At 46.9% G+C, this 11,532-nt stretch overlaps 1 protein-coding gene and 1 long non-coding RNA gene across 2 annotated transcripts; one reads left to right on the top strand and one right to left on the bottom strand.

Annotated features, from left to right (window-relative positions):
- Positions 1–223: 223 nt before the first annotated feature.
- Positions 224–6,299, bottom strand: MRPS14 (mitochondrial ribosomal protein S14). Its single transcript, XM_039486619.1, has 3 exons — positions 6,187–6,299; positions 4,306–4,464; positions 224–773 (listed from the first exon to the last, which is right to left on the bottom strand). Exons 1-3 carry the CDS (start codon positions 6,289–6,291, stop codon positions 591–593), a joined length of 447 nt encoding a protein of 148 aa, XP_039342553.1. The 5' UTR covers positions 6,292–6,299; the 3' UTR covers positions 224–590.
- LOC120371101 lies at positions 1,288–4,776 on the top strand. Its single transcript, XR_005584140.1, has 2 exons — positions 1,288–1,501; positions 4,563–4,776. It is a non-coding gene; the product is annotated as an uncharacterized LOC120371101 (long non-coding RNA).
- Positions 6,300–11,532: the final 5,233 nt, after the last annotated feature.

The following is an 11,532-nucleotide window of genomic DNA, read 5'->3' on the forward strand; positions in this document are numbered from 1 at the left end:
ATAGATAAACTGAACAGGTGTAGTGTCTAAATACCTAAACTGAGGGTGGGCATACATTCAGCTATTTGGCCGCTGGAGCTTGTCTTCATATTCACAGCAGCATACTTCCCTGCTACATTGTGTGATTCCTTGTTTTTAGTGATACTTTTGACCAGATAACTGCGCAAAAGAGGTCATTGCAGTCTGAATGTAAAGAGTGAACAGGAATCACTGAACAAGTCTGTACTGTAATGTGTTTTTAATTTAGATGTTCCTTTTAATTACAAATCCCAGCTTGGTTTTATAACAGAGTAGCAACTCTTCATGGCAAAATGAAACTGCCTTTAGCACAGCCTGGCTTGGTGCATTCCTACTCGCCCCTACCCATATCTCTTCGCCATCAGATTTGCAGTAGTCCCCTCACAGTGGTATCCCAGTGACAGAACTGCAATGACTGCTGTTTGCATCCTCTCTATCCCCTCCCCTTGTTTCTGTTACGTTTATGCAGGACTTTAAACAAAAAGGACAGTCTTGCTTTTTCAGTTACAGGAAAGCATGAACTAGGCCCAGTCTGCCTCTTTTTGACTGAGCAAACAAGTCCTGGTGGTGATTTACCACATAGCTCTCTGTATCCCAGACATCTGATTGTGGTCAGCCAGGTGGCGGAAAACAATTCGACTAAGCCTCCAGCGCCGCTTCACACCTCGTGAACGGGATGTCAGGACACATCTATTCCGGATCCTCACAGGGCAGCTGTCACGTGGCAGGGCAGCAATCTCTTTATCAGCTATTTCCTGGAGCCAAAGGAAGGGGCAGTTACACATACAGAAGTTGCTATGCTGTATTTTGCCCAGGGTTAGGTTTTCTAAGGCAGTTTAGTGACGGGGATAGTGATGGATAGGCCTGAAGGCTCTCTTACCCACAGCACAAGTACCAGCATATGCCTCCTTCCTACCCTGGAGCCATCACCTCTCCACTAATGAGAGGGCAGTTTGCTCTCCAGGCTCTTCTAGATTCTCTCTCTTCAGACTTCCCATGGGATTTAATGGCTCCACTTGCTGGATGAGGACCCTGCTCCATTAGGAACTGAAAAGTGTCCTCATGCATTTCACACAAGTCACTGAACAGTCCAGTTGGACAATTACAACTTGTCAATAGTGTCTCTGTTAGAGGGTGGACTGGCCCTTTAAGGGAGTTGGGCTCAGCCCCACCTGTTTCATGTTAGCTACCTCCCCAGCTGAGAGGCTTCCAGGCAGATAAAGGAGTCTGCTCAGTTGGTGAGAGAGAGACCTACTATGAGTAGGACAATTCTTGCAAGGGGACCCAGTGTCAGAAGAGATTGGGGAAGATGTCTCAACTCCAGCCAGAAGGAAGGACCTGACTGAAGCAACCTGCATGGAGGGGCAAGAAGCTGTAAGAAAAAGAGGCTTGAAAAAAACAGCAGGAGTTGGGTTTTGACAAAGAACTGTTGAGCCCAGCAAAGGGCTGTGAAACTGATAGTCAGGGAGAGGCTTGTTTTGAAGTAAGTTGACATTTGAACTGTAATGTTTTTATATCCCAAACTCCAAGAAGAGGTATTTGAGTCAGAAGAATTTGGGTATAGTCACACTGGGAAACCCAGGCAGTGGCAGGGTCTAATGCTGGATCAGGTAAATGGTGTTGCATTCAATTACTGTTTCCCTGAGGCTTGCAGTACCCTTGCAAAACTTCCTTCTGCTAAAAAGGCCATGTGATCTCAAAGGGACAAAAGGTCAAGAAACTGCACAGATGACCTACTTCTGTTTCTTACCTTTGCAGAGTCAGTGTAACTGTAGGTTTTATCTTCAAACCAGATGCTTCAGGGCTTTATGTACAAAGCCTAATACTTTCAAACAACCCTAGAAGAGCAAGCCAGTGCAACCACATTGGGGAGTGAAGGTAGGTAGTTAGGGAAACAAATCTTTAAGGAAAAATTTCAAGCCACAATTTGTCATAGATAGCAAAAAAAATAAAAAAAATAGTGTCCTTTAAATTAGCAAATTAAATGTAAACTGCCAATTTCAATAGGGAGTTTGTAGCACCAGCTTTTGGAGACTGTAAGAAGTTGTTATATTTGCTACAACAGATAGACAAGTCTGATTTGTACAGTGGAGTTGCTCAGAATTAACTGGTGCCTTTCTGATGCTACTCAGAGTTTCTGAAAGGCACATATCTGGAGTCTGTTGCTTAAGTGTTTCGTTAGAGCCCAAGTACCATGTTGTGGAAAGCAACAGCATAGATCTTGTTTTCCATGCTCTTCTTCCCTACTTCTGAAGACTAGCAGGGGCACTAGAATGACATGGGAATTTTATACTGAACAGTTCATTTTCCCCACCTGAAGTCACATTCACTACTACAGTAGCTAGCTGTGACTCTGAAAGATGACCACCACCAGCTGGGGAATAGCATGAGCAAATAAACTAACAGCAATCCTTGTTTTTATACAAAATGTCCACCGCAGGCTGATGCTACCTTAATGTTGGTAGGTGAATATGGCATGTAAAGGCCAGCTCATAGCATGAATTGTACTCACTGCTATATCTCACTCAAAAGGGTAGGTAAAGGAAACTCCACAGAAAATGTAGAGACTGAAAACAGGACACAATGAGACTGTTCCCCATGAGGTATCAATTGTTCCTTTGGTCTGAATAATTTCTATGAGGAAATGAGTTTATATGCTAGTTATGTGAGCAATCACCCAGAAAATACTAGAGCACTCATCCAGAGAAGTCAGAAGGTTCTCTACTACAAATCAACCCTTTCTGCACCCCTTTAACAAACCAGCCAGAGCAGAATCCTAACTTATTCCCATGATCACCCCTCACAGCAGCAGCTTGGGTGCATTATTTCCTGGTAAGTCTATAAAGAAGATTGCTAGCTTTATTTTAGAATATAAATAAAGATTCCAGACAAACAACTGCTGAAGACAGAGTTCTGAGGGGAAGTCTTGCTAACTCAAACCAATGAGGGACTGAGAGAACAAGAAGCATCTCCTGTTGTAAATACTGGCATTGGGAAATAAGGAAACTGATGGCTCAGCTAGGGGAAAAAGCTACTTCCAGCAGAATGTTTTAACTTAAGAGTCAGATCAGCAGCACTTACCTTTCTCCTTCCATCCCCCCTCTAGCAATTTCTATAGCCCTGGTGACACCTGCTGGCTGTATTAGGGTTTTCAGATGGGTTGGCTGAGGTGGTGGTGACTAGACAATACAAATCCAGAAATTATATATAAAGGTCCTGATCCTGGAAAGACTTGTAAAAGTCTAATTTTAACAGTGCACAACATTGTTGAAATCAACGGGACTACTTAAATATTTGAGATTAAGCATATGGGCAAGTCTTTACAGGCTCATGCCCCAAGATTTTAAAGTAGTGTGGGAGCAGAAATCAGCCTGGATGTACAGGGTTTCTTTAGGAACTAAACCTCTGGTGAGCAAAATTGTGGGGCACCCCCCCTCAGGGGGGCATGGAGGAATGTTCAGGACTGAGTGGCAATGCCAGATAGCTTGTGCCAGCCCCCTTGGGGGCAGGGAGGGAGCACCTCCACCCCCAAGTACCTCAGTGGGCTCACCTAGCCTGTGGGTCAGTGTGCCATGCCAATTTCTGCTCCCGGCATCCTCTGCACAGAATGCTGGCTCCACCCCCCGGCTGAAAACCCAAGAGGGGCGGGGGCAGATATTGGCCCTGCCCTAGCGGTGCAGCATGTCTGCAAGGTAGAGGCAGCCTTGGCTGTGCAGTAATGGAGGAGGGAGGCAGAGACAGATTCCATTAATGGTAAGTGGGGGCGTGACTGGAAAAGTATGCGCACCACTGAATTAGATAGTGAACCTCCCATACCTAAAGGGGAAATGGCCCTCAAACTCATCCATTAGTGACAGTTACAGAAGGAAAAACAAGACTGTAGGAACATCCATAGGAACAATTAAGCTGTTCACTGTACCCCTGCAGGACATAACCACTTCCTGTTCTAATACCCTCTGACTTCTGATTTTAGCAGTGGCAAAGGAGTTCCACCCAAGAGATTTTATTTCTCTTGAGAATGACCCAAAAGGGACAAGGCTCTGGAGCTGAGTGTCAATATTAAGTAGATAGCTACATGATGTGAAGTGAGCTTGTGAAAAAAAATGGATGCAGGTATTCTAGACTGACTCCCCAGAATCTGAAGCCTGGCATTGGCTGCACAATTAGATTCATACAAAGTAGCTTGTGATGCTCAGAGAATGCTGCTGCAGCAGCAATGTGGATGCACATACCTTCTACCTAAAGAGTTATGGTCCTGCAGGAAAGTACAAATGGACTTTACTTTACCTGCAGTTCTTTAGGCAGGATGTTGTTTTTTCGGAGAGCGTTGATCCGCAACCTCTCATCTGCATATTCATAAGCCATCTTCCGTCTCTTTACATCACGCAGCATCCTCCAGTCCACATAGTAACCCCGCACTTGCCCTCTACAGGGCAAGGGGAATATCTGACAAAGGGGAAAATATAAAGGTTAAATCTGCAGCTTCCAGTATTTTATCACTCACCCAACTCCAAATATTGCTTATTCCAATTTACTCTTTCTAGACTCTACCCTCATTTGGATTCAATCACTGCCTTCTCTGACTCCTCTGGTCTTCAGGCCTGACAATACTGGCAACAGTCACCCTCTTCACCCATCCAGAGAATTTTGCTGAGCTACAGGATTAATCACACCAGCTAGCTCTCTTGTTGGCCTGGCCTCGGTCATGAAATTCTATCATCTCTAAGGACACAATTGTTGACAACTGCAATCTGTCATGTTTAACAGTCAGCGTAGACCAGGACAAACTGTATGTAGTTTCAAGTGTTAACATGGTTGTTGACAGCTACGTTCAGACACAAAATTCTGTAGCATAGACAAGGCCTGCAGGATTATACATCCCAGCACAGGTGTGTTTCTTACACAGCATACAATGGAGTCTTAAGATTGTCAAGATTTAAATACGCAGTCCCTAGTCTTAATAAAATGCCCTACTAGCACGTAACACAAGGGGACTTTGATCTTGGTTAAAGCCTGTAGGCATTACAGGAATACAAATCATCATAATCATAAATAAAAGGGCTGTTAGCATCTCCTAGAACCCACAGAACAAAATCTAGTTTTAATGGCCTATACAGTCTTGATAGAGGATATATCGTGTGAGTGAGACATACATATCAAACATCCTAAAGGGCCTTTTCTATTTCTAGCTGCTAACAAAATCAAGGGAAGAGAGTTTATCACTAGGGATCTATCCATGAAAACAGGAATTTTTTCTGCAGCTGAATCTCTTCTCCTGCTGCTGGTTCTTCACCTGCAGTAGTCTGGAAATGCTGAGAGCCACTGTCCTAGACAACACTGCCTCTCTCTAAAGCCAAGTGGCACACTCTGTAAAATGCTTCTCCAGACAAGCCACCAATCCTTCCCGCCTAAATTAACCAACCTGAAAAGACGGGAATACTACAATTCACCTAGGGGCGAGCGAACCCGGTGCGCTGCACTGGTAGCTGCAGCCCAACCCCGGGAGGGACATGGGCCACCAGACAGAGCTGCAAAGAGAGGGCACCAGGCAAAGGCACAAAGGCTGCCTGGGGAGCAATCCCGAGGGCAGGGAGCGGGGGCGCAGGGGGCGGGAATCCCGAGGGCAGGGAGCGGGGGCGCAGGGGGCGGGAATCCCGAGGGCAGGGAGCGAGAGGCGCTGTGGGGATCCCGAGGGCAGGGAGCGGGGCGCTGCCGGGGATCCCGAGGGCAGGGGCGGGGCGCTGGGAGCGATCCCGAGGGCAGGGAGCAGGGGGCGCTGCGGGGATCCCGAGGGCAGGGAGCGGGGGCGCTGGGGGGGGAGGGATCCCGAGGGCAGGGAGCGGGGGCGCTGCGGGGGGAGGGATCCCGAGGGCAGGGAGCGGGGGGCGCTGGGGGGGGAGGGATCCCGAGGGCAGGGAGCGGGGGCGCTGCGGGGGGAGGGATCCCGAGGGCAGGGAGCGGGGGCGCTGGGTACGGACCGAGGGGGCCAATGCGGACGGGCAGGGGGCACCGAGGGGCACGGATCGGAGCCGGGGCAGGCACAGAGGTTGGGCTCAGCGGCCAGTCGGTGGCGGGACAGTGACCGGGGCCCGGCCCGGGGAAGTTACCAGCCCCAGCGCGAGCCCCGCGGAGTCCCCGAGCCGGGCGCTGCCGCCCGACGGGCCTGACCTGCCGAGCGGCCCGCAACGCCCAGCCCAGCATGGAGGCCGCCATCTTCGCCGCCTGGCGCATGCGCTTACAGCCACGCGCCGGGGCGGGGTCTGGGCAGGGCATGGGGAGAGTGAGGGTGGGCTGGGGTTTGTAGGAGGAGGGGTGGTTGGGGGCAGAGGGCTGGGGTTTGTAGGAGGGGAGGGGTGGTTGGGGGCAGAGGGGCTGGGTTTGTAGGAGGGGGAGGGGTGGTTGGGGGGCAGAGGAGTTTGGGGAGGAAAGGCTTTGGGGGACAAAGGAGAGTTTGGGGGGAGGGGTGGTTGGTGAAGGAAAGGTTTTGGGAGGCTTGGTGGAGGAAGGGAGGTTTAGGGATGAGGGAAGAGGGGGTTGGAGGGAGGATGGGCTTGGGGGAAGGGGATTTAAGGGGATTTTTGAGGGGAGGGAGAGGTTTGGTGGAACCAGGCAGAGCCACGGGTTTGGATGATAGGACACATTGTTCATTTCCCTTCTGCAGCCCAACCCCTGGCACTGCTCCTATTTCAGGCCCACAGGATGAAGCTGCTGACCTGTGTGACAGCATGAAATCCACAGGAGGTGAAAGCTCCTGGCCAGGAGTAGGCGATCCTGTCCTGACTCCCCATGAAGCCTGGAGTTCACAGCCCCGAGTGGCACCCTTTGAGTTTGTCAGTCTCTGCCAGCGTGCTCAGCGCTGTTATGAACAAAGGGGGAAACAGGCCCTGACCCGTGGGTGATGCCCCACACAATGGGCTCAACTAAAGAGATGAAGCCCAGAGGTGTCTGTGATAAATTAACCATTAGACCTATGTGAGCAGCTGGGCTCCTCTGGCTAATCTAGCTAGCTATATAGCATGCAAGGTTCCCCCATTCTCTGCTCAGACCTCCACTGCATCATTATGGGGTCACTCCTGCTTTACCTCCTCAATGTGCTGAGACTTCCTCCACACCCATGGGCAGCAGTATTGCCACCATGTGTGCCATACACAAGCTTTTGACACGGATCGGCTGATGTTCCTTGGCTCTTTGTAGAGAACATAAAGATGCACACAAGGGTGTGCTTCTGGAATTGGGGCAAATTCCCAATATAGATAAGGCCAAAGTGGAGGAAAGTTGGCACTATGCTGGGCAAGGAAGAGGAATCCCTAGTTCCTGATCTTGTTGCAGCTGCTTCTATACACAAGGAGCAAAGAACAGCTGGGTTAGACTCGCTATAGCTACTTCCCAATGTGAGTGAAGATACTACTTTCAGAGTCCATCATTACTGAGGCTGCTGGCAACCCCCTATCACTGCAGGACTGATGAGAACTCTTGCCACCACTCTTGGAGTAAAGGGGGTGGAGCTTTTGCCCTATATGCCTTTCCTTTTATAGTGAAACTCCACTTTAAAGTGCTGGGGGGAGGGGGACCCAAATCATTTTCGATGGTTACACTGTGTAGGAACTTCATCCTCATGCTGATGTCAGTCTGAATAAATACCTCCCTCATTAGATTAAACTGGTAGCCTTTGCAAAACCTCAGGCTAAGCCTTTGTACAGACCACAAGGATCTGATGTTGGGAGGGGAGAGCTTGTACAAATGATGGGGATGGAGTTCCAACAGGAAAATATGATGCAATGTGATTAAGCAATACACCACACAATGTGGTCACTTTCCATTTAACTATATCTGTACTGCAAGACCATAATTACTACACATTTGGTTTCTCTATCAGTCTGTTTTTCTCATCTCTCTCCCATCTCTCAAGCTGCCTCTTCATCTGCCTGGCTATTCATAGGTCTTATTCTTGGTTTTTAGTAGCTAATTTACAGTGGCAAGATTTCACACCACCTCAGCCCACAATTTTTGATTAAGTACATGTGGTTTACAGGCAAAAGAACAATCATGACCCTTGTGGAAGCAGGGAAAGAATAAGGATTTGAAGGGGATTTTAATGCATGTCAGTCAGTTAGCAACAGTTAGCCTAGCTGTAACCCTAATGACGTGAGACTTGTAGAAGCAAAGATAGTGTGGGACAGACGAACAAACTGTGTAAAAAGTTATTACGACCTTGCATTGATAACCAAATATTCAGGCTTGCTTTTTCTAGTAGTGAGACAAATAAGATAGCAGAAAGGCTTATGTATAAACAAATGCAATTGTTTCTTTTTACCGTCTGTATTATTGCTAGAAATTGTCTGTAATAAAGGTATAAAGGCTTGCTGTAATTGTTTACCAGTTGAGAGACCTGTCCAGGACTGGGGTGACCTTGTGTCCTATGGCACTCTCTCCCTCCATTGTAATTACTGGAGAAATAATAAAGTATTTGATTTTGCTGCACCCAAATGAAAAAGCGAGAACTGAGTTTTTCTCCGACAATTTGGGGGCTCGTCCGGGATGGCAACGCCCACGGACCCACAGACGGCTACTACAGATCATTCCCCTTCGAACCCCATGGCGCTACATGAGAGGTATGAGACCTTTTGAAATCTCTATTGGGGTATCGGAGGAGGTCTGTCCGTGAGGATGTCTGTCTCTGTTGGGCTCATGCCATCTGAACTTATTGACTGTGCAGCAAGATCAGATGCAGAGTGGTATTGGGGAAAGGCCCCAACAAGGTTAGTTTATAGCAGTATAGGGAACTGCTGAGTTGGCCAACAAGGTAATGCATAAGGTAATGCATAGGTAAATGCATTAGAATGCACCGGTGCTGAGGGGTTTTTACCGCCTCAAGAGGGGTTGTCATACCACCTCATGGTATTGGTCCAGACCAGGTAAAGATGCATCGTGGTTTAAAAAAAAAAAAAAAAAGAGGCCTTGGTGTGTGTGTGTGTGTACACCAGTGTGAGTGGCTGTTACCGGAAGACGCCCAGAATACCCTGTGAAGCGAATGCTCATGATCAGGACTACTCTAACACAAGCCCGGTAACTAGTGGATCTTTAGGAGATCCGACCCACGGTGGGCTGACTCGGCCTGGCATAGTCCAGCGAGGAAACTGCCTGGGTCTAGGCGTGTGTGAACCCATCTTCCCTCCCCTTTCCCTTCCGTGTGGGCTACTGACAGTCTGATCATCTCACTGGATGCAATCAGAGTAAGCGGCGCCGTCTCCCAGAGACTAGCCGACGCTCTTTGCTGAAGGGAGGTGTAGGAGAGTCGTAGTCTTCCTTGTGAGTCTCTCCTGTGTGAGTGCCCTGTAGGGAAAGATCCTTAGTTTCTGAGCCGCTAGCGCGGACAGGGCACCCTCTCTGTGTGTGTAAGTGGAAAATGGGTAAGGGACAGTCTAAATATTCCACCTCACCCCCTAAGGGTACCCCAGCATATTACATGTACGTACATTGTGGTCCTAAAACCTGCAGGTATTTAGAGAATTGGAATCTTCACACGCGTGAAAATCCATCTAAACAGTGCCCATTTAGAAGGTATCTTCAATCTAGATAAGATCATATATCTCAGAGGAGCTTTTAATCACCAGAGAAAAGCCTCTGACACAGTGTGAGCAATTTATCTAGGAACGGGTTAATTAGAAATTCAGCTTAGCCCAGAGATAAAGGAGAAGTTGTTTTGTGTTCAAGGTCAAGAATCAGCGCGGACTATGCTAAGTGCAAAGAAAAACTGCTTTCAGCCTCAGCTGATGTGGAAAAATAGAGACGGAGGCAAACCAAAGGCAGTACAAGTTACAGAATTGGAATTATATTTGCAAAGCTTAACTTTCCAGTGAGACATGTGTGAGTATTAAAGTGGCTTAAGGCTTGGAGCATTCATATTTTTCCTGAGTGAGGTGGGAGCATTCCCAACACTCTCCATTGTTGTTTTATTATTTTTAATGAAGCTTTAAAATTTGGTTATATGGTGTGTTTTCTTCCCCCAACCTCCTGCAGTGTCAGTCTAATCACCTGACATGAGGGATAAATTGGTAACAGGAATTTGTCACAGTTTGGTGAGCAATTAAGAATGGGGGAGCCCTGCAGAATTTACACCATCTATCTGTTTTACCCTTGTTATTTTATGTTTGTTTTGTTTGGTACTGTTGGTGTTATATGTTAAGAATAGCATGATTAAAGGTAAGCCCTAATAGAATAAGGAAACACTATCTGGTTTTGTTCTGTTTTGTTTAACCGGTTACTGTTGTTTTTCTGCTCTGTTCATTTGGGCGTTGGGTGTGTGGGCGGAACTGAACTTCTCGTTCGTAATTCCTCAGAGTGGAAGCCATGTGTGCGATGAAGCTCTGAGGTTGTATTGAGATCTTTCTGTCCCGCCCCCTGTAACGGACAATGTAATAGAAGTAGAAAATCTGGGTTAGACTGTAATTCTCTCTGCTTTCTGTGTAATTTTCTTTTCTGTTTAAGTGTCAGCAGACAAATGGGTGGGTCTCTGGGTAGACCCCCTAAAGTGGTTTGGATTATATGTTAAGTAAATGTCCTTTACCCAATGGCCATGTATTTTTGCCCAGGTGGCAACCCTTACTAGGGAGGACTCGGGTAGTCTTGTGAGTAGAAATGTTTTAGGGAAAAGACCAGAAGGGTGGGGGCTAGTTGAGAAGCCCATCCTCCTAGCTAAACTGGTAGTGGAGCAAATTGGTGCCAATGGAAGGGATGGCTCAGCGAGAAAAGCAGGATCGGGCCCAGGTGGGCAGGCAACAGACAGAGAGATTGGAGAACAGGTTGGAAACTTTTGAGGGTGTAGTGGAAAGAAGGAGTAAGTGAATATAAGCATGAGGATTTCAAATACTCAGGAGGATATTTGGAATGGTGATTTGAGTTGATAAAAGTGACTGTTGGGAGACAAGCAAGTGATTTTTAAGGAAAGTGAAAAGTTGACTCTGTAGTTGCTGGAGGGAACAGCAGTTGAACTTTGTAAAAATGCTAAAGAGAAAAGTGTTTGGTGTCTTTGAAATGTTTGTAAATAAATTCAGGCAAAGAAATTATTAGATTGCAATCATTTGGCTATGAACAATTTTGTTAAATCAGTTGAAGAATGTATACAGTGCTATGTAATGAAAATTTTATTAGGCTCTAAAGGCACTATAAGTGGTGATGTTTTCTTTCAGTGTTTAAAAGCAGGAGTTAAAAGTAAAAAAAGCAAGCCAGAAAGCATCTGTGTTAATGCAAATTAACTAACTGATAAGGTAGAGGCCGCTGAAACCAGGGCTGTCTAAGAAACACATACGAGAAATATGGGGTAATTCCTCTATTTTGCCTGAAATCAACAAGAGTATTTGTATATTTTAAGTAATGATTGACTGCCCAAAAGGGGTAGACCTGTTTTTGTCTTTCAGATAATCAAAGAAAACTAATGCCAGCTGAACAGCATTCAACATACCATGCATTTACTGACAGAGAAAAAATTATGTTGTGTGTTCTATGTTCTGTCTT

This window comes from Mauremys reevesii, linkage group 8 (assembly GCF_016161935.1).
Source record: "Mauremys reevesii isolate NIE-2019 linkage group 8, ASM1616193v1, whole genome shotgun sequence".
Classification (NCBI taxonomy): domain Eukaryota; kingdom Metazoa; phylum Chordata; order Testudines; family Geoemydidae; genus Mauremys; species Mauremys reevesii.

Coding starts and splice junctions, on each gene's coding strand:
- MRPS14 (XM_039486619.1), bottom strand. CDS start 6,291: ATGCCCTGCCCAGACCCCGCCCCGGCGCGTGGCTGTAAGCGCATGCGC. Junction 4,465..6,186: donor CGTTGCGGGCCGCTCGGCAG/GTCAGGCCCGTC, acceptor CCCCTTTGTCAG/ATATTCCCCTTGCCCTGTAG. Junction 774..4,305: donor TCCTGCCTAAAGAACTGCAG/GTAAAGTAAAGT, acceptor CTTTGGCTCCAG/GAAATAGCTGATAAAGAGAT.